Source organism: Argiope bruennichi, chromosome 1 (genome assembly GCF_947563725.1).
Source record: "Argiope bruennichi chromosome 1, qqArgBrue1.1, whole genome shotgun sequence".
NCBI classification, from domain to species: Eukaryota; Metazoa; Arthropoda; class Arachnida; order Araneae; family Araneidae; genus Argiope; species Argiope bruennichi.
In genome coordinates this window covers 101,420,010-101,444,598 of record NC_079151.1, presented here as the reverse complement: position 1 = coordinate 101,444,598, position 24,589 = coordinate 101,420,010, and the positions used below count along the sequence as shown (strand labels likewise).

At 29.2% G+C, this 24,589-nt stretch overlaps 1 protein-coding gene across 3 annotated transcripts in view; it reads right to left on the bottom strand.

Annotated features, from left to right (window-relative positions):
- Positions 1–24,589, bottom strand: part of LOC129976633 (stress-activated protein kinase JNK-like) — a 138,543-nt gene that overhangs the window by 67,255 nt on the left and 46,699 nt on the right. For all 3 annotated transcript variants that reach the window (XM_056090305.1, XM_056090322.1, XM_056090315.1), the window contains exon 2: positions 15,233–15,430. In XM_056090305.1, the coding sequence (XP_055946280.1) occupies positions 15,233–15,396 (164 nt within the window). In that variant the 5' untranslated portion in view covers positions 15,397–15,430. The remainder of the gene's footprint in view (positions 1–15,232; positions 15,431–24,589) is intronic.

Here is a 24,589-nt window from a genome sequence, read left to right as displayed (position 1 = left end):
CCAGAAGCACTTTGAATTGGACAATTCTAAAGATGTGATCTTTCACCGGTATTATTTTAAAACATGACAAGCTCCATTTGACAGTGAAAGAGACAAGTATGTCTTGTTACAAACATTTATTTTGAGTCTTGATGAATCAAAATTAAGCAAATTTTTGATGCTTTTTTACTGAGAAGTACTATCAGGAGAACATGATTCTTACTCAGTTTAAAAATTCAAATCGTCCTCTCAAACAATATCTATTTAGTTGTTAGGAATTTCTTGAAGTGAGAACTTTTAAAAATGTTTTTATGTATAATTTATACATTTTTTTCATAACGCAATGAAATTCAAATCAATTTTCATAGTTTATGCAAATATTTATTGATTAATTCCCTTTTATTGATTACAGTTAAGGAAACAAAATTTTGCTTTTTTTCATATTCTGTCATAATGTAATGAAATTTTATTTGTTTTCATGGAATTTGTAAATAGAATCCTTCTTTTAAGATATTTTATATTATACACATTATATCTCAGAAAATATTATTAGTCTCTTAATTTTTTATTAACATGTTTCAGTACTCTAATATGTTGATAAATAGGTTTACAAAATTAAAATAAAATCTTGAATAATACATTAAAATAAATTGACCAATATAATTTTGGAATGAACAGTGGATTTTACTAGGGGAATAAGAACGTGAAGTTCCACATCACATAAGACAATGTGCAATCAGATTAAGGGTTCATTTTCATGCAACTACTGTGCCATATATTCATAATGGACAGAACAGATGCAAGAATATTAAAACCAATGCCTATTCTAAATCTATATTTAAAAATATATTATTGTCAGAATCATGAATATAAATCTATGTATAAATTAGTGAATAAAAATAAATGTTAATTGTTTAAAATTAATAAATGTTTAAAATTATCAAAATCCTTATAAGAAAATACGAAAAGTTACTAACATCTTTGTTAGAACATCACCTATAGTTAATTGTCATGAATAAAGTTAATAATTAAAACTCAAGATTTCAAAGCATTGAAGAGAAAAGATTGCACTATAATTGTTTCAAATAGAATTAATTTAAATCACAACGTATTTTGAATGAAAATTTTACTCGAAATACATCAAGAGAAAATATCGATCACAGTTCAGAATTATTCAAAACATAATTATTTACAATTCAAAAATTACCATGAATAATATTAAAGTTTTCACTAAAAAGTAATTAAATAAACACAGTTTATCACTGTTGAATTAAGATTATAAAGCAATGAAAATAGTCTTGGAAAAAGACAATCGCCATCTAATTTTTTTAAAAAAATTCAACATGAAAGTGTCTAAGAATTACATTATCATTTTTTTAAAGTAGCAGGAGTGATCTTCCCCAAACAAACACCATCACATACTCTCTAATAAAGGTGCCAAATAAAATTCGCCAAACTCTCTTCTCGCCAAATAAAATTAAGAATTTTGAGCAAGGCACATATGTATTGCTTGGTATTGACAAACAACAGTTAAAAATGGGTATTTGTAAAAAAAATCTTTGGCGTGAATTTAGCATTTTTTAAAATCTATTTGGCTATTAATCCCTGGCATGCAGCTGCTGCACAAGTATTAAAAAAAATCGACACAAAATTTTGGTCTCCTTTATTCCGACTGATTGAAATCTAAATTTCACACACAACTATAATTGAAGGCATAAGATCATATACCAAATTTTATTTACTTAAATGAGTACATTTTAAGTCATTATGTTTATATGCATGCGAAATTACAGATGAGCAGACGCTCAACACTTTGAGAAATTTGGTTCAAAATTTGATATGGATAAATTAGATGGAAAACCTGTGAAACAGAAATTTTATCTATTCAATTCTTTGCGTTTTGTAACTATCGAGTTTACTTGTACTCGGAGAGTCGGAAAGACAATTTCCTCTGGATTTCAGTGAAAATTTGATAGAGACCTACAAAGTCGTTGTAATGCCCATATGCCAACTTTCATCCATCCTACTGAAAGCATTTTTGATTTATTATGCTCACAGATGGACATAATTCTAAAAATGTGCTTTTCGGACATAAATGATTGAAACGTAGAAATTCAACAAAATCTTGAATTAGAATTTTTAATATCCAACGTATCCATATCAAACGTAGAAATTCAACAAAATCTTGAATTAGAATTTTTAATATCCAACGTATCCGTATCAAACGTAGAAATTCAATAAAATCTTGATTTAGAATTTTTGACATCCTACGTATCCATATCAAACGTAGAAATTCAACAAAATCTTGAATTAGAATTTTTGATATCTAACGTATCCATATCAAACATAGAAATTCAACAAAATCTTTAATTAGAATTTGTTGACGATTATGATGTGTTATGTTTGAATCCTTCATATACGAGAAAATAAAATAATGAAACCAATATATGCAAATCTTATGAGAAATTTGCTTTTTTTAATACTTTTATGAGCATGTATGAAAGATTGCAATTCTTATGCACAAAATTCCAATCACGTCTATTAAGTTATTAAGTTTAATCTTAACAGAGATTATTAAATAAGCTTTATGCCAATAAATGCCATGAAAGGATTTATTTTAAAGACGCTACTACTCAAATATAAAGCACACGCAATCATCCTTCGGATCATTATGACTAAATGCATCCAACACGCCATTACCTTAATGGCATACTCAAACAGACGCAGTAGTCGGTTTACGGGACAATAACTTCATTAATTCAGACTAAGTTAGTTCCGGCAGCCACGGTAAATAGGACAATGTCCCTTCTCCAGGTCTACTTACATTTTGTAGGACAAAGGATATGTCTATCATCAGAAAATGCATTCCATAAGACTTAATTGTGTGCCAAAATGCAGGGTTTGACAACATTCGATTATCTGTTTAAAGCACACTATTGAATTTCGTTGAAAATATTAATGGATTGACGTCTCTTAGGTTGTGCTTTCACGGGATAAAAGCTATTCATTTAAATACTTGCTTGATAGTATAGTCACTCAAAATTAAATTGCTGAAAGAGCAAAAATAAAATAAATGTATTTTGCAATTTTATGCGAATTTCCGAAATCACACTATTGTATAAAATGATTCCCCATTGTTAATTCTGGATATTGCAGTGAGTTTAAAATAAATTCACATTTTCAACACTTTTGTCTATCGGGTTTCTATGTCTATGGAAAACAACTGTTTGATCGCTGTGATCATTTTTCATTAGAAATCTGTCATATCCAATCAGTATAATAAGTAATGAATATAATTACAGTATTTCGAACAAAACAGTTTTGTGGTACATATTTCAAATCGGGCCATATATATAATTATAAAATTATCCTGGAACAAAAAAAGAATTTTCGAACATTTCTTTCAGCAGTCAGTTCAGTGATTCAAGTCAAGGAAATAAGTTGTGATACTTCGATCTATACTGATTCAGATAAACTCCCTCCGCCCCCCCCCCTCCCAAAAAAACCCTGTAACTATAACGAAGGTTTGTAATGATACATCTCATAAATATTGTATGCAACCTCAGTACTCGTGTGATGCTTGTTCAGTACTTGTGAAGTATCCCTATATTTCAAAGCACTCAACATACTAACATTTTTGTATACATACTTTTTCGCATTTACTACACATTCACATACATTAACTGTTATATTTAATATGCGATATCTACTGTTTATTAGAATTTAATAAACGCGTCTTGTTATAAAATGGAGTCTAGTATTGGTTTCCACTAGCTGCAAATTTAACTCTTCATGAAGTTCTATAGAAAGTATGTAATTATTAGCAAAGGAAAAATTTGTTTTCTATACTGTTACAATTCAGTTTTCAATGCTTAATTAGATTTGATAGATTTGGAATTAGGTACTTCCACAAGCTAAATGGCACAAATTGCCGTTCTTAAATTAGCTGCCTGTAATATAATATGAATAAAGATTTAAATTGGCATAAATTGTGAGGATTTCTGAAAATTTTAAGTTCACATTTGAAGAGTTTAATCAAAACCTGGGAGTTTGATAATGCTGTAATAACTAATGTCTATTCTAAATGCAACGAAAAAATTCGAAATTCCAAAAAATATCTCAATTAAATTTAAATCGAAATTCGTTATCAAAACTGAGAAGTTGACACCCTCTCTCAGCTTCTGCGCCACACCAACATAGAGATATTTAGCTTTGACAGATTTTATGTTCACCAAACCCACTTGCATGGCAGTTCTATAAAATCAGGTATCGAACCTGGAACATTTGGTCCGAAGCCGAAATCATATCACCAGATCATTCCGAAAGTTGTAAGGCAATATGATTTAGAAACAATTTAATAGCTCAGAAATTCTTATTTTGTCATCCTAAATATATTCTGTGTTTGATAAAAGTAAATTCGAGCTTGTAAATAAAGTCAAGTATTGAAATATGATCTTCAGTAGAACAAAATCTAAAAAAAAAAAAAAAAAAAAGGAAAAGTTCTTATTCTAATATAATAGCGCTAAGTTAAAAAACAATAAAATTGCAAAGAACAAAATTCTCCAACTTCCTCCTTTCCCAATCAAGAAGCAAACAACCAAAAGAAGGAGTGTATCAAAATAATTGAAATCTTCTCTCAAAATCCACCGGCATTCATGGAAAACCGCAATAAAATTTTGGGAAGCACCGAAAGAAAGATAAATATTGAAACTCAAGAGTCGAAACTTCCCCAACTAATAATATGACTTCCGCTAGAATGTATTATGGCTGACAAGTGCTTCAAAGAAATCTCTCAGCTATAACAAATACAGTAGTCATCAAAGATCAACCCTAAAATCCCCCTTGAGGTACGTTGGTTGAGCTCCTGAGATATAGATCGAGCTCTAGAGGAAGCTCTTTTTGGGGTTCTAAAAGTATATTTCCGTTTAATGACTCTATTTGGCGCCTTCAACGATCTCTTTAAAGTGTTGCAAGTCAGGTTGTTAAAGTTTCAACTTCCTAATATCAATTTAATTACCTACTAAAATGCCTTGCAAATGAACTTTAAAGTCTTCCTTTATTATCATTTTCAGCACTAGGCGTACTAGAAGAGAGGCGATTAGAATCGAACCCTTTTTTCCCCAAATGAAACCAACTGAAAATACAATAGAAGGTTCTCAGAAAGATTTTACATTGTTCATAAAAATTACAAGAATAAAGTATATTTCATTTGATTTAGTATCTAAAAAATTAAGTTTACACTTTTGTAATATGTATTCATATAATTTGAAAATCAGATTTTGAAAAGAATATTCGGATGCTATTAAAAGAATGAAAAATTTTAACTTATTTTATTACCTGATTATAAAATTATTTACATAGTGAAATAACATTTATTAATGTATGTATGTAATTCAAGAATTTCTGTAGTCTTGTAAACGAAACTCGTAGAATTCGAGATAAAATAATTGATTTAAGGGCGATAATAATTGCATGTTTAAAAACTTATGTTTACTATTCTACTTTCAAGAATTCAATACGATTATTAAAAAGTGAATTTTGGCAGAATTTGGACTATTTAATATTAGTTCCAATTTCACCACCAGATATGAATATATGTTACCAACAATTAATACTATGCAAAGAAGATTCTTTGTATGAGAAACGAGATATGTGTAAGAAGAAATTGGTAGAACCAAATAATGCTTGTTACTTTTGTTATAGTGTCCTAAGTATTTTGGTGCACTTAAGTTTTCATTGTGATTTTTTTTCTATCTTGCGCATGCAAAAATAATTTTAAAATTCCTCCCCAATGGAATGTTTCTAATTCAATTATAACCGTCAAAACAGGCATTTGGCATCAGTTTCAGTAAATTGTTTAGAAAAGGACATTAACCTCAGAAAAATTCGCCTATAACGTATTTTTTTAAATCTGTACTATTAATAAAAGCGAATGTATGTGCACATGCAAGTCAGACCATTTGAACTAAAGCTATCAAACTGCCACATATATTCTTTGGAGGGTGGAAATGTGCTATCCTTCAAATAACATTCTGACGAATGTTATTTGAGCCCTATGGGCTTCCGACGAAGTTTTGAAATTTTAATTTAAAATAAAGTGAACATTTTGGAGTTATTTTGGGTTATTACTTCCAAAAATTATCTAGAAAAAACCTTTAAAGATTATCTTTTTAATGATATCAGATTTTTGTGGTTCAATTTTTAAAAAAAAATAATTTAAGGTTACTTTACTATATACTTCTTTTTTGAAATGAAACTCAAACCGCTGTCTTTGTTACTACTAACGTTTTATATCAAATTTTCTTTCCTTTTTTGATATCTTATTTTTTCACAATTAGTAGGTTTCTATCTAAGATACTTTTAATATCCTTTTTGAAATTTGTTGTGCTTGCAATTAAAATATAACTTCATACGCAAAGAATGACGAAGTTATTTTCAAAGTGCGTCCTTTCTTAAATATTTCGAAGTTTTGATTTAATATAATTAGCCTTTTTTCGTTTAAAAATTGCTTTCTAATTTTAACGCACTTAATTCTTTGTTGAATCAGAGAAATTCTTATTGAACATTATTTTTTATGATTTTTCACGTTTCAGACATAACCAGCACGAAAAAATATCTTTTTGGAATCATATACGATGGTCCATTAAGATGATAACTCAAAAACCCTACAAAGTTAGAAAGAAGATAATCGAACTAAAGTCAATTCTGAAAAATCCTTTAACATCTCAAAAGCTTAGAATGGCATGCCTCTACTTTTTTTTTATTCACAGCTAGTGGGGAAAATCCGAATCTTTTGAGTATAAGTAACTCCTAGCCTTTCAACACCTTTAACTGATTTATAGGAGATATGATATCAAAATTTTACCATAGTTTTTACCGATTTAAAAAAAAAAATCAAAGATTGTTGAAATTCATCGGAATTTCAGTTTGCTTGTCTGTCAGTACTTATGTAATCGTGATAGCTCAAAAATAGATAGATGAATTTCCTTATATGGTTTCATTACAAAAAATAAGTGTAATCTAAAAAAATAACCAGGATAAAAATATTGGGATACATATACTTGTAAGCCCAAGATTGGGATTACAGACCTAAAGCAACAAAGAGTCGATTGCTTGTTGAGTAGTCTATTCATTTGCATATAAATGTAAAAATTCTAAAAACTTAACAAGGATAACAAAGACTATATAAAAAACACATGTTGGAGCTTATAGTATGTGATCTGAACATCTGACCTAAATCAAAATTCGCACTTCGCTTAATATCACTAGATGATATGCAATATTACTATGGTATTTGCATGAATTTATATGGCGTCATAACACTGAACAGCATCCTGGTGACATATTTGTACTATGGTGCATCAAGTTTGTACATCTGTACTAGGGAGTCATTTCAAAATAAGATGTCCGAAATTCGTCACTGATTTTTTACTTTTTCGTATACAATATAAAAAGGGAAAAAAATGTTGTAATCGTAAAAAAATTCGAACTCGAGGTTTTGGTGAATCCTTATTTTTCAGTTTTCTCCGAGACCGAAAAACATTTTCGAATTATATCTTCTTCTCACTCTTACTTTTGATTGTAAACGCATTAAGCTACAGTGACGATATTTTGCATGTATTCTTAATACAAAATTGTAGCATTTTTTAAATAGAAATTTGATTGAAATACGTGGAAAGGAAACCTGTCTGTCTGTTCGTATGTATGTAAACGCAATAGCAAAAAATAATAATAATAATACATAAACAAAATAATGCACGCTTTTTATCATCAGAATGATATATATATCAAATTTTGAACCAAATCTAGCAAATTATCTTCTGCCGATCTGTACCTTCAATGTAACTCAAAAACACAATGATTAGACCAATGAAATTTGTTCACGTTCTTTAATCAAAATGGTGGATTATGTTAAATCCTGGATCCAACACGTGGCAAGAAGGCGTCTAAATGCATATTTAGTTTTCTTCATTGTATCTCAAAGCACAAATCCTGCAATGCTACAGTCCTATGCACCAAAAGTAGGGGTGGGGGAATGGAGGATCACTAATACTTACGGATTACTTTGACCTTTGAGGATTTGCCGCCTCCTTTTCTAATCCTGTTTGTTCCATCGCCATCGCATGTTCAGGGGATACAGAATAAAATGAATTTGTTTATTTTTATTACCCCTATGGTGAATTGCCAACTCGGTGTTGACGATCCAGGAGTAATCTCAAAATCTCAAGTTAAGCCGGGTATGCAGCCATATTGCCAAAATTTTGGCATTTTATGTATAACGGAACTTTTATATCTTGGCGTCATCTAAAAACCGTCAAATAAATCGGGAAATCAATCATTTTGGCATCGTATGTATAAGGAAGTTTGTCGATCTTGGCGAAATCTAAAAGACGCCAATTAAACTCTAAGGTCTTAATAATAAAAAAAAATATAGAAGGAATATATGAATTTATAGATTCCCTAAGTGCCTTAAAAAAGCGATGGGTAGATTCTGTTGTTGGTGTCATGGTACTACGAATCTAAAAACAGTTCTGACGAATTGTTTAAGAGAAATCCAAGGGGAGAATATTTCTACTGGCTAGGTACCATTTATACTTATCCAAAATATATTATTTTTGTGCATGATAAAACCAGATTGAATTGCAACTCCAAAACTTTCTCCCATACTCTCTAATAAATTTTTCATGTCAGAGAACGATTTGCATGGCACTGGCGGAAAAGTTAATAGTTAGGAAATATTAACATTTGGTGTGAATTCAGCATTTTTACCGAATCCGTTGTGTGGACTTTGGCGAGAGTTTGCCAATTAATTTCATATAGGCGGTTATATAGCGATTCATTTCATTTAGTATTTCGAAAATTGAATTTATGTTTTAGAAGCCTCTTTTCCAAATAATTGAAACCAAAATTTAGTAAACATTTATAATTTTAGTCACAAACAATATTTTTATATTTAAGTAATTCCGTTTTTGATTTATTTTGTTTACATACTTGTGAAAGCATAGGCAGACAGACAATCAACCCATTGCTGATCTAGGCTCAAACAGTTGTCTACATTATAGATGTTAAATATGTGTAACGAATCTAATCTACCTAGCTCTCTTTGTTTAATAGTTATCGTATTAATTTACATACGAGCAAGCGGACAGATGAACTTCATCTGAACAGATATTACTCAAAATTTGAAAAAAATCTGCAAATTTAGTGCAATGACTGTACACAACATTTCGACTGTTTAGATCAAAGCTTTTTTTAGCCATCCTCGTCTTAGACACACAGATTGATATTTTTCAAAAATGCATTTTTCGAACTCAATGAGGTCTAAAATGTGAAGACTTTTCAAAACATTGGGTTCGAATTTTTTTGACGATTACTATACTTTACTTTCTCGTAAACGTAGCATAAAGAAAAACATGAGATATGTCGTCCCAGGATTAATTAACAATTAAATGCATTATAATTAAAGTTACAAAAGTGTACTGCACATTCCATCGATTTTGTTCCAAAATAGTTCCATCTTTCCATTATAGCACATCAAGACTGCCGCATCGTGGTGATGTATTGAATAATATGTATGAATCTCCCCTCGCTTATTTCCTGTCACTCGAATCTTCACTTCCTTTCAGTTCGATATCGTGGGGAATGAAACTTCCGACTCGTTAGGATCCCAATAATAAGCTTAAGCAACCCCTCACAACAGAATAGGTCGCGAGTGAATCGCTTTTAATTGGCTACGGGGTGTTAAAGGCGCGCACACCCTCCAAAAGGAAGCTACGGTTGCAGCGAGGGAGAAACAGAGGGAAAGAGGAGATCGAAACGATCGATATTTGCTCCTATTTGGGCAACAGGATCACGTGGTTAGTGCCTTGAACGCGCTTTCCAGGTTTTCGTGGAATAGTTTGTGTGTCACGTTCTGCGGGGAGAGGAAGTCTACATTGTTATAGTTGCTGTGCTAAATTTAGCTAGCTTTTCTATTTTTGGCTTGGAAAACTTTTGTTTCCCTAAAAATTAAATGCGTGATTTGAATGATTTATTCAAATCGCTTTATTTAATCATTTAGTCACTATGCAGAAAGCATGTTATAATTTAGGTTATCTTATTGAATTCCTTCTTTAGACAGTTTTTTTTATATACAAAGAATTTAGAAATGTGGGTCATTTTAAAGATAAAGAAAAACTCTCTAAAAATTAATGAATTTATCCTCAGGGAAAGAGAAAATCAAAAATTCATTATTTGGAAAAAATCTATAATTGAAAGCATATACCTCGACTTTTTTTAAATACATGCAACACGTGATCAAAATTATGAAAAGTATATTATTTATCAGATGCAAAAAATATATGCAATTATTTAATACACTATTTAGCAAGTCATGTTCATAAAGTCGTTCGAAGTAGCAGTAGATTAAATTCAATTTTTAAAGAAATTTTTCATTTTTAGTTGCAATACAAGTATTTTGTACTTAATGATAAATATTTAATTTAAAATCAAATCTAGAATGATACTTTAAATAATAAAATAATAATATTCTTGATGTGCGTTACAGCAGATGTAGATTAATTTAACTGCGCAATATTAGTTAAAATTAAGAAGCTAAGTTAAAAACCAGTATTTGGGCTGTAAAACAAAAAAAAAAAAACATTTGTTTTTTATGTACACTGATGTAATTCGTATTCAAAATAATTTATGTTTAAATCTGTAGTCTATTAGTCCAAAAGTTTCAATTACTCCATAAGTTTTGTCAATTTTCATTTCATTCTAGTTACCTGAAGTGACCAGCTGGCTCGTCAGACTTACTAGCTGTATTCGATTACAGACAAATTATTTAAATATAACTTTATGTCTATGATTCCGCCAATTGCCCAAAATTAAAGGCGTATTATTTTAATTGTCTTACTCAAGTTCCGTTTATTGTGCACATGAACCTTTCCAATGGGGAAAAGCCCATAACATCACATCATTAAAAACGTAAATATTTGGTCAAATCTATCTTCCAAATTTCGTGATATTATAACTTCGTTTATTTATTTTATAAACTATACAGATATTAAACAGAATCTTCCTTCTTCAGCTTTCACAAACGGAAGAAAAGCACGTGATTAAGCAGTCGATGAAACTATGAGAACGGTTTGAACCTCAGAACAATGTTGTATTCTATTGTGAGAAATTAGTGAAAAAATATTTAAAAAAATTTCTAGAAAAATTCCCACGATTAACAATTTGGTGTCATGAAAGACACTTTTTAAAAAAATTTGAGTTGGCGTAGCAATGATCATTTTTTGCTGTAATATTTTCGAAGTTTATGGCGAAAAAACGCCAAAATTCTGCTCAATTTTAATAAATTAAAATTTCAAAAAGGAGCCATTTTGATGTTTATATTCATCCTCCAATCTATATATATGTGCCAAATTTGGGAACTATAAATCAAACGGTCTTGCCTGAAAAGCCCCAATACATTTATGTACATGCACACATATATTGAGCTTTATTATTAGTGGAAACAGAGATGAATACTTATGACCTTCAGATGCGCCAAAAATAAAAATTTGGCAGACCCACCCCCAAGTGATCCCACCAATTTTATTTGCCTATTCATTTCATCACTGTAAACATTATTAAGCAATCACAGTGCTCTTTATTCTTTGTGATGTAAAATTTAAAATAGGAACTGGTTTGATAATGATTTCTAACAAAAATATCAAATATCATTTTTAATCCATATTTTCTAAAAATCTGAACAGTTTTCTTTATAAAACCGCTTCACTTTTAATTTTACGTTCATTCTTTAAATATGATTAGGAATATAACTTCTCAAACTTCATAATTTTTAATGCAATTTTACATTTTTAAATGCTATTTTCTCAAATTTAAAATTTTTGTAAAATCGTCTGAAAGTTAAACTTAAATGTTAGGTATATTTTTGTCTATATTTGATAGCACGATTTCTCAATATGATGTGCAGTCCCTGAATTACAAGATGAACTACAGATTCATACAAAAAGAACTTGCAGTTGTTTTAATGTTACATATAATGAGAAAAATTTCAAAATTTTAAATTATTAGGCGAAACTCAATATTTAAATTCGAAGTAGCAATACAGATTATTTCCTAAACTCGTAAATGTTGCTTAACTCCAACTTTTTGAACAAATCATTTGAAAAACTTCAGAACCAAGCTTTTGCTTTATACTACTCCTAAACCAAAACCATCTTCCAATTTTCAAAACACTTTTTACTTTAATCGATACATCTTTCTTCCAAATTTGTAAAATATGTTTTTATATAAAAACTCAGCAATATACGCATCTTATAATATTTGTCAAGAAAATTGTTCCGAATATACTTTTATACCTTAAAATCGAGTTTTTTTTTCCTTGATGATCAGCGTTGATAGGTATGAAACTTATTATAAAAAGTGGACGAACAGCTGGTCGACGAAGGCAGCTAGTTTACATCTTTAAGTACTCAATACCTGGATATTCTCGTAATTCAGATGACTACCGTAACTTTTTCCAAAAATAACCTCATTCCAAAACGGAGGCAGGAACGAATTATTGATTGGTCCCATTTTGCGGCGCAACTGCTACAGAAATCGACTAGCCAACTATTTAAAGATCAAATGTGTAACAAGCGAAGCAACATTCCTTTCCCTGATATTAATAAGGTGAAACACTCATTTAAACTCTTCCTTGTAACTTTGAGAGGCGTTCTCATTGGCCAACTAATCGATACGATGGCCTGACGTCATTGATCTTGCATCGATTGTGAAATTTGGACGTCAGCGCGCGGGACACCTTGAGATCTCGATCGAGTAATTGCGATCCATTTGTCTACGGCAAACGTCCCAGAAAATTCGGAAAATGATGATTGGTCACAAAATGAGACCGCTGCCAGTGACGGATTCATTGATCCGACATCGAACTAGCAGCGCTTTAATTTGGTGGAAGCTATTTATAGACGCTGTTGGAGGAGGGCATAGGTTGTTTGATGATGTGCGCAGGTCACTAGCCGATTGATGTACCTTTCGTAGTACCGTATTTCTCAACGATATGCGATGGAATGATACACAGTTTCGTTGAAATTAAAATTGCATACTTGCATATAATGTCATTATAGTATCCAAGCAAAATTAATATGTTGAAAGGGATGAAAGTCACTGAGATTATAGTGATGAAAAAAAAATGACTTGTCTCCATTCACTAAAAAAGCATCGTAAAATTCTCTACAGCAGCAATGAGGTTTATCTTTATGAACATAATGACACATGACTTTATGAGCATAATGGCACAGGCTAAACTTTAATCCATGATTGCTGAGATTGGTAAATTATAATAATAATATTGCATAAACTTATTATAACAGTATTGAATGAACTATTATTTCCTGCAATATTTTTTCTTGAACTAAAATATCGATACGTTTTTAAGTTGCAGCTAACTTTGGCCAGTGATTTACTGAGATTCATAATTTATAATAAAGTCTTGAATTAACTGAATGAATTTATAATAATAATAATAATACTTAACGAACTTAATAATAATAATAATAATAAGTTCATTCATTATTATAATTATAATAATAAGTTCATTCATTATTATAATTATAATAATAAGTTCATTCAGTATTATTATTATTATAAGTTCATTCAGTATTATTATTATTATTATTATTATAAGTTCATTCAGTATTATTATTATTATTATTATTATTATAAGTTCATTCAGTATTATTATTATTATTATTATTATAAGTTCATTCAGTATTATTATTATTATTATTATTATTATTATAAGTTCATTCAGTATTATTATAAGTTCATTCAGTATTATTATTATTATTATTATATGTTCATTCCGTATTATTATTATTATTATTATTATTATAAGTTCATTCAGTATTATTATAAAAATAATAATAATAATAGTTTTGAATGAACTATTATTTTATACACATATTTTTTTGCACTAAAATGATGATATGCTTTTGAGTTGCAGCTAACTCTAAATGCCCATGTATCAGCATTCAAGTCCGATTTAATATTGGATCCTGATTTCTAAAGTGCTTTAAGAAAAAAAAACATTTGATGTTAAGATTAATTTCCAATGCATATTGTTCAAAAGAAAGACACTCTGAATTTTGTTTTTGACAAAAAATAAAAAGAAACTTAAACCAAGGAAAGAATCTGAAGTTTTCTAAAGAAAGATACCTCTTCTTTGTCATTTCTGAGAAATTGATTAGATCAAGTCAAATTTAACTTTTTGCCCCAGAACAGAAGTTCTGCCATTTTTTGAATGGAGCAAAATAAAAAGAACTTTTCATTACTATTTTAAACAGCGTGGTTAACTAAATAAATGCAAATATGACTTCTTTTATATTATATTAGATAAAAGTTCACAACAGTAATAGCTCTGTTAACAGCTAAAAAAAGCAGTTTTCATCAAAATTTATTCCAAAGAAGTCGACGTGTTTGGAACCTATAAACTCCCAATCCTGCACTGGATTGTGGTCAGATGAAGAGAGTTATATGAGAAATAGAATATGTAATTCAAACCGATGTAACTTTGAGTTTCATGAAATTTTGGCATGACAAATCTCTTGTTGGTAGAATATAATTAAAGAATTATCAGCATCTCTTTTAATAACTTGTACCCAATTTATTTTCTCTCTTTTCGTTTTTCATACTATCTTCTTCAAATTAGAATAATGGCACATAAAAAAATCATTTGATACCGAATAGATCGAAATAGAGACTTATAACCTATCTAATAGAGATTCTGATACTGTATCACATACATGCTACGGAAAATAGTTTGTGACAGTTATTTGAAAAAAAGAAAAAAACTGCCAAATATCTCCGGTAATGATTGTTGTATTTAAAAGTACTTTTTCGGTGAAATCTATTTTAACCTCTTAAGGATTAAAACCCGATTAATTCGTTTTACTTAATATATGCACATATGGCAATTGAAAATAATTTGATCCTTAAGCTGTTACTGTGCCCCTTTCGGTTATAGTCAGTATGATAATCCACATAAGCAAGTGGTTTAGTCTCTTCTAGAAATCCTATATACAGCCTTGTTTACCATTAATAGCATCTATTTTTTAAATTTGACGACTTGGCATGATTAGGATCTTTGGCGATTTAAAGAGGCACAGTAAAGCAGATTTCAACCCATTTTCTACATGTATTGCTAGTCAGTTTATTACAACAAAGCAAGTCATTTAAAAAGAAGGAGGCGAAGGAGGGTACTCACCATACGATACCTTGTGCCCCAGATCCGATGGGCTTGAGGTTCTGGTAACGCTTGAGGATGGTGAACTTGGTGTCTCCCACCTCCACCGTGTAGAAGAGGGCAGACAGCTTGCTCATGGCTGGCTCAGGAGAATTCGGGCTCGGGTCGCCGGGCTGCACGGGCATCAGAACTCCTCACTGCCGACTCATGCTCTCCCACCTGTAGACAAAGAGAACGCTCTTATTTTTCACTGGTATCTAACATACATTTCATGCATTCATTATTAATTTTTATTTCCAAATAAAGCTACCTTATTATCCTTGCTGTAGTCTAAATAATGTGCAATAATAAAGTAACATATCGAAAACATTTGCTTCATTGTTATTCTATTCGTATGCTAATGTATGTGTTTCTTAGATTTGTAATTTCACAATATGTATTCAGAGAGAAATTTCAAGAATTGAAAAATAAGTTGACGGCTACTATCTGCTAAAATGTAAAGCATTTTCATATTAATTGCTATTCTTCATGCCAAATCATATATTTAATAATGATTCAATTCTGCTCAAAGAATTCAACTTAAAACAAATAATAATATCCAGATGATATTAAACTTTTCGTCTACCTTTGTTAAAAAGTGAATTTACCTTTTTCATATTATAATACATCTAATATACAAACTAGCATTATTACAAAAGACCATATTTTGGAAGCTACAAATATAACTGATGTCTCTACAAGCAATTAAAGTAAGTTCGCAGGCACATTAATTAAAAAAATCATTCATTGACATTTAACTAATAAACAATATGTCAAAATCTAGACCATTTATAAATCTTATAACTTTAAAAGATCAATTCTTGTGATATATTATATAAATTTATTTCGTATTTCTCGGAAACGGCTCTAACAGTTTGGATCAAATTTTATATTTAAATAAGATTTTGCTTTGTAAGTTTATCTATATAGGTATCTTTATTGGAAAAAAAAATCGCGATTTTAGAGCCACACACACAAAAAAGAAACTTTTTTATAACTAATTATCAGAGTCCTTTTCTATCTGCTCTCATGCTGACAACATCATATAGCGCCATCTCGCAAATTTCTGTGGTATTTGCAATGTTGCTATAGGATGATAACTTACTGGTACCTTAGAATTTTGAGATGGCGCTATAAGGCAGTATCGAAATGCGAATACATTCAGCTAGCAACTAATAGCAACAATTTAATTATTCTGTTGACCAATCAATTTGTCGTACAAGTAACATTACCGTATCTAAATATTTTCGCAGAAAAAAACGCGATCTACAAAAAAACTGCCAAGAAGCTATAAAAGTTATAAAAAGTAATAAGTCACTCTTTTACGGTTAAAATATCCTTTTATCAAGTTACTTTTAAATATATAAAATTTCGTTCTAAAAAATTGTTCTGAACAATAATTCACAACAAAAATTTCATAGTTGAACTGTGTGAAAAGAAAGAGCTGAATGATGATTTTAATTCTTTTTGAACGATCTACAAAAAAACTGCCAAGAAGCTATAAAAGTTATAAAAAGTAATAAGTCACTCTTTTACTGTTAAAATATCCTTTTATCAAGTTACTTTTAAATATATGAAATTTGGTTCTAAAAAATTGTTCTGAACAATAATTCACAACAAAAATTTAATAGTTGAACTGTGTGAAAAGAAAGAGCTGAATGATGATTTTAATTCTTTTTGAACCGATTTTAATTTGATTCAATTGCTTCGAATGATAAATCAATCTTTCATTTCAAATCTTGCTATAATTATTTTTTTTATGAACGTCATGATTCTGAGTCGCGTTAAGATGAATCTAGACGGTGATATAGTTCTAAGACAACTCTCCAAAATTTCAAAACCTTCCTTTGATCCAGAGAGACAAATTTAATTTCTAGCCAGCGTCAATATTAATAATTTACAATCGATCACGTAAACATTGGTTGAGTTTAATAGATTTGCTTACACACAAGAATACATGGAAAGCCATAATGTATTAAAATAACTTTATTTTTAGCATATGTGAAAATAAGAGAGCTATTTCAGACATCCAAATGCATTTTCTCTCTTAGTGGATTGTCGTTTACATTTGCATATAAAACCAAAATTTTAATAATTAATATTAAGGTATCTGACTAGGTTTAAGACATAAATTTGGATAAAAATTCGCCTTTTTTGCGGTTTCAAAAAATAGGTACGTTTCTGTTTCCAGTGATATGTTTATTTTGCCTCTATATCAATTAAAAGCCAATTTATAACAAAATATTGACCTGTAAGTGGCTTTTATTTAAAAACTTTTAAATGCATTTTCTGAAGAAGGAGTTTTTTTCCATAATTGTCCAGTACGAATATCATAATATCTCAAAAAAATAATTAAGATATTTTAATGAAATTTATTATTAGTGCTCGTTATGTTATGCAGAATTATAGATTTGATGTTGAATGCTCTAGAAGTGAATATATTATGGTTTAATGTAAATATTATTGAAAAATTCCAAAGTTTCTTAGATAATAGTTACACTCTAAGGTATATTACACATGTAATGTTACAAAGAAAAATGAAAAACTGTTACAATTTTTTTTTTTCTCTCGAACAATCCTAGATTTTGTAAATAAATTCAAAAATTGATATCAAAATATGCTTTTTCTTCTTCACTTTTATTCATCATTGTATCCTTATATTAATATAGAAACATCATATAAACATAAAATAGTTTTTTGAAAAATCTCCTACGAACCTATAGTTGCATGCCTTAGGAACATCTATGGAAAGGAAAAATTCTCTAAATGAAACATTTTGTAACACGTTTCTAGCTTTTTCCACTGGAATTTCGCAATATTTATCAACATAAAACTCAGAAACTAGACTTCTCAAGAAAATCCTCAACGAAAAAATTTAAAAAGTCGAAAAAATATTGCCATCGATAAGCTGCTTCGAGAAAAAACGCCAGCACCTTACACTAAAAGGGGGGAATACGATTTTGAGTAAGAAAAAAGTTTTGAGTAGGAAATTTAAACGTAATGCTCTATTTGAACAATTCTTTATCTGGGAAATTCCCATTTCTCCCTTCTGTAAGTGAAAGAATGTTTTCGATAGCCAGGCTTATGCGATAACCGAAGGCTTCAATCTTATAGAATCAACATTCGAAATATCGGAAAAATTGTTATAAACAACAGGTGCATATGACTGCTTTCAATGCATTAAATAAAGCGCTTAAACTTTCTTTTTCCAGCATCAACAGACATCTTGAAGAAAATCAACATAAGCATTCACTTTTGTTCCCACTGAATCTTGAGCATTGAAAGTGATATATAGATTTGTAGCAGATGGAAACATTTATATCAAAAATGACTTTTTCAATAATATCTTTACAGTAATAACAGAAAAAAATGGAATGAAATTTTACTAGGCAATATTTTTCTTACTTAAAATAATTTACACAATTTAATGTCTTATCAAAATTTTATTCAAATATTCAAATCGCATATTCTGATTTGCTTTAGATACCTTTTATATTAATTTTTTGTTATTTGCATATCATTAATTAATATGCTTCTATAATAACTAATATGTAATAATTAAAGTAATATGTAACAACACATTTTATGATGGAATGAATTATTTATTTAATAATGATGATGCTTCTCAACGAATTTAAAAGCTAAAGTATAAAACCGACATATTGAATATATTATATAGCACACACTTAGAGAATATTTTACAATCACTCGACACATTTGATCATAAAAGAATTGTCAATATCATTATTGATATAACGTTGATGTGGGTATTATTCTAGAGATAAATTGTTTTATTATAAACTGTGGAATGCATAAAGTTCCGAACACAATTTTTTTTAGAATATAAAATTAAAAAGGATTCATTGATGGCAAAAATACCTTTTCAAGAAATTTTAATTTTGTAATCTATTAACTGGCTAAATATAAATCCCATCAAAAATTTGTGGAACAATTTGAAAAGGCTTGAGAATACGAGAGACTGCTCACCAAAGAGAAAAGGACTAAAATTTCATAAAAATTTGATTTATCGAATTTTATCCTTTAAAAATTTATTTCCAAAATTAGAGGGATTCATGCCAAAATGCATATAGAATATCATTACAGAAAGAGGGAGATATTTTTTGTTAAAATTTTTTTATGCATGTAGGTGATACTAATTAAACTACGTCTGTGTAAACATTTGTTTTGGTTCCAATTATTTTGAAAAAAAACCTTATACTCCTAAAATATAGTCATAAATCCTTTTTGCATTATCTTAAGATTCAAAGAACCGCCTTTTATGGTATCTATTTCATTTATGCAATTTTTTTAATTTAAATTATTCTAAAATTTAATTTATGCATAATATGCAACAATGCTTTTAATATTATGATGAAATTCGAGCCTATATATCAAAAGACTCAATCTCATGCTGTTGCCAATATAAAACTAAAATCAAAAACATTGCTTTCCTTGAATATTCATCCCAAATAGGATTTCCATTTCCACTTTTATTTTGTAGGATATACATTTTTCTAAATTGCAACCACCGTCATTTGTAATAGACGAATTCAATTAAATTTATTGGCTATCAGCTGTTGAACTCACTGTTCATTGCCTACATATTTTACATCTTAATGATAGGACTCGCATTCAACAAGAGGCTTTACATTTCTAAGCAGTCTGTAACAAATAGACGGTGGCTGTATTAAAATTTGCAGATTGTTTTTATTCCAATGTATTTCGCTAGTAGCGAAACTTTCTTGGATTAATTTTTTCCCTTAATTTTTTAGTGTATATTTTGAATAGTCTATCTACAAATTTTCGAATCAATCCACATTCTAGTTGGAGCTACAGATTACTCTGAACAGGCAAAGAGTTTAATTACGATAACATTTTATATTAAAAAAAATTATAATAAATTTTAATCTGGGGAACACAAAAGAAATGCATCTAAATGCATGAAATCATATTGAAACTTTACATAAATCTCTGGTTGTCATCAAATAAGAGAAATCAGACATCTCGAGCTAGACATAAAGGACATCAAAATAGGCTTGGCATTTAACTTGTTACGCTTATCCTTTAGAAAAATTCTTTATTAATACTTTGATGCGAAAATAATTTTAGAAGCTTTGTATGATTAAATAAAGTTGGCAGCTATGATAAACAAATTATTTTTCTCAACAATCGTATTAACTCCAAGTCTCAGTATATCTAGAGGTCATGTGACGAGTATTCAATTTGGCATCGATGCAGATGAAATTTATATAATGAAGTGAAATTACCGATGACATATTAATGAAAAAGGAAATGTATTGTGAATACAAAGATAATGAATTACAAGACTATATAAAAGAAAAAATAACGTGCGTTTTCAAAATACAAAAAAAAGAATATTTTATATGAATGACATCACATAGAAAAATAAAAGCGAATATTCAGCAATCACACATGAATGCAGGAATGGGATAAAATAAACTTATTTTATTATACAAAACTTACTAAAATAATTATATTATTAATTATTCACTTTTAAAGCTACTCGAAAGTAATTTCTTATTGTGAAATACTGAGTATAAAAAGGCAGTAGTATTTAGAAAGCGAAATGCCATCATTTCATAAAATCGTTTACTATTGATACTGCTCTAAATTTAAATGAAAAAAGATCGCATGATATAGAGAATAAAGAAGGAATAAAAGTCCTGCATTATTTATAAATTACCAGTTCAAATTAAATTACATATTCAACAAAGGATGCAATCGATAAAGACAGTAGTTATACTATACTAAATATTAAACCAGCAGGAGCGATCTTCCCAAAACCGTCTCGCATATACGCTAATAAAGATATCTCAGAGAACGCCTTGCATACAAAAGTTAGTCAACGCCAACATTGGCACACAGCAATTACGAAATATTAACATTTGGCGTGATTTCAACATTTTTTTACTGAATCTGGTCATCCTTGACGAGTTATATGGTGATTAATCCCTAGCATGCTGTTAATAGTATTCGAAAATACAATTTATGCTTTCGATGAATTTTTTTCCAACCGACTGAAACAAAAATTTGACACAAAACTACACTTGTAGGCACAAAATAACATACCAAATGTGATATATTTAACTCACTGCGTCTTTGAGTTATCGCTTTAAATGTTTATAAAAGAACAGAACGACAGATGATCAATCCCTACATGGATTTGACACAAAATTTGATAGATGTCTAGATTATAGATGTTAATTTATTTACAATCGAATTTATCTCTATTATTATCTTTATTTTGTAGTTATCTTGTTAAATTACCGGACTAATTCAAATAGCCGGACAGTCAGACTTACTCAGAGCAGATTCTGCTCAAAATTTGATAAAAAAAATCTCCTAATTTGCTATAAAGACCGTGTACAAAATTTCATCCATTTAGATCAAATTGATTTCAAGTTATCTTTACCACTGACATACATTTTTCTAAAATATGTTTTTCGAATTCAGGGAGTCTAGAGCTTGGAGATTCGACAAAATCTCGAGTTCAAATTTCTTTGACTATTATTTTATTTTCTCTATAGAAGTAAAAATAGAAGCAAAATATTTTTTAGTGTATAAAATTCAAGGCTGGCAAATACTTTATATAAGACAATATCTAATCTAAATACATCCTAGTGTATAAAATAACTTATTTACAGGATTAAAAGGTGAAACATTTTAAGATCTTCCAAGATTTATAGACTGCCAGAGAGACGATTTGTCAAGTTCCATGATAATTTTTTTTTAATTCTGCGATTTAGGCTATTTAATTTGCTTAAAAATAGCTTAAACTAACTTTTAACAAGTTAATGACATTTGTGATAACGTTTTGTAATGTAACTAAAAATACACATATTTCACTACAAGGCTCATTTTTGCATCAAGTTTAATCCATTGAAGAATATCTAATTATGCAGGAAAGAGTTGAGAGTTAAATTTTATAGTTCCACTCACGTAGTGATATGCATAACGATTAATTCACTTAATTAAAACAGATTCAAAATCATTCCGTTTTTCTTTTGAAGGATCATTAATTTGCACTGGATAACATAACAGCATTTTAAAAACGACTAATGCTTTGCAGTCGCAGATAAAAAGCGTGAAAAATTACCCGCTGTTCGAAATGACTCCCAACTCCTCTCTTTAGGCTATCGATTTCTTTACAGCTAATTACCCTCCGCAAACTTCTAATCACTTACCCGAAGTGGACACAGTTCTTTATCTTCGGGAATTAGTTTCTCGTTGTCCAACTAAACTAGGAATAATTTAATTCAAAATGGGATTCGTCTTCCGCAACTTGTCTCGTTTTAATTAATTTGATCGGAAAGAATTTTCCTCGAATCGTTTCCTTGGAACCGAATCGGTGGATTCTATTACTTTATGCGTTGCTTTGAAAATCTGGAAAGGATTTTATACTCATTATTTGCTCATTATGATCTGTGAAATCGAAAAATGATCAGGAGCAGGAAAACTTATTAAGTTTGATTTCTCTTTGTTCCCAAAAGATTATATTTTATTTTATACATTAAAAGTTTTCAATAGTTGATAATTTAAATTATGTGAAATGCACACTATAAAGCTTCAAACTCACTTAAAAAATATAACGTATTCATAACAGATTGCAGACGATAAAATTATGAACATATTAAGGATGGTTCAGGATGAATTTTTCAAAAGAAAAATTGGTAAATTTTTGAATATTTTCATAAAAAAATGAATGAAAAATCACTTGTGAAACCAAAACATATCAATTAAATGCCAAAAATGTTTTAAAAATTTGAGAAAAGAACTCTTTTTGGCTAAAAAGAGGTAAAGCAAGAATTTTTCATAGAGGTTTATCAAATGATTTGCTTAAAATTTTACAGGTAACTTAAGGAATATATTATCTAGTTCCTGAACTAAAACACAAGATGTATTTCTATCCATTCTTTACAATATTGGCGTTCGAATGATGTGTAACATGGAGTTTCCATTTTTTTCACATTGTGAAGCACTGAAACAACTATAAAAATTTTCTAAATGAATAGATTTTCTAGCTCAGGATTTGCAGAACATATTGAGAAATTACTATAATACATTTTAATTTACGAGGTTCTTCGTAAGAAAATTCCGTCAAAGATTAGAATTAGTGAAAAAAAATATTAAAAGATGCAAAGCAGCATTAAAATGTATTAATGTAAAATGTATTAAATGTCCGTCAAATTTTCAGGCCTTAAACAAATGTTGCTTTAATAATCTTACATGCGTTCTATTCATTGTATACATGGATTTACCTACTAGAGACCATCCTAAGAAGTAGCAGAGCATTGCAAATTCTCGTTTTGCTCATTTGCATAAACTACTCAAATATTAAGCTGAATTTATTTTTAGATTTCAACAAAGGAAGAAAATTCCGAAATAAATATTTGTTAAAACAATGCAAGTGATTTGAATTTCAAGACAATAATTTATTGTTGGAAATTAGGCAAAAAAAAAAAAAATATTTTTTATTAAGGATTGGCAAAAATCAGGAAAAAATTTACGATTTTTAAATTGATGTTATTAAAAAATAATTGTTTGAATTTTGAAAGGCATTAGAAACCACTTTTGTGTAATAATATTTTCAAAGGTTATGACGGAAAAATTTCAAAATTTTTTGGGTTCAATTTTTTTTAATTAAAATTTTTGAAGATTTTTATCTTCTAAAATATGCATGTGTCTCGTTTGGTAGTTTTAGGTCAAACAGTCTGATCTGTACAGTGACAATAACGGAATATTTTGGATGATCAGATGCTTGTCATTTAAGGACAAGAAATGCACTTTCAAGTATAAAGTGTAAAAAAAAAAAAAAAAAAAAAAAAAAAAAAGGTGGGGGGGGGCGTTCAGTTGCAAGATGTTTCAGCTCATTGCATTTCCTACTCCTAATTAGGAAATATTTTAATGACTGTTCATTAATATAAATTTTTCAAGGATAGGCACAAAAAACGGCACAAGAGTGTTGCGTTTCTTTTCATTAATTAATGCTAGTTTTAATTAGGAAAATTTTCCTAACTATGTTATTTGAGATGGGCATTCATTTATTTATGTTAAGAAAAAAAAGTTTTTAAGTAAGTATTTTTTACTTTTTGGAACTAATTAATAATTCATTATAAAAAAGAGCTGTGGAATTAATTTTTTTCAAATTCTTAACTTACCGTTGCAATTCATATATAATCAAATTTCAATTGTATTAATCGATTAACGTAATTGAATTTTGACAATTCATATAATTGATACATGTGTACTTTAATGCATGTATGCCACACATACGCATGTATAAAATTTCAAAGCTCAAGAATGTTTACAAAATTCATT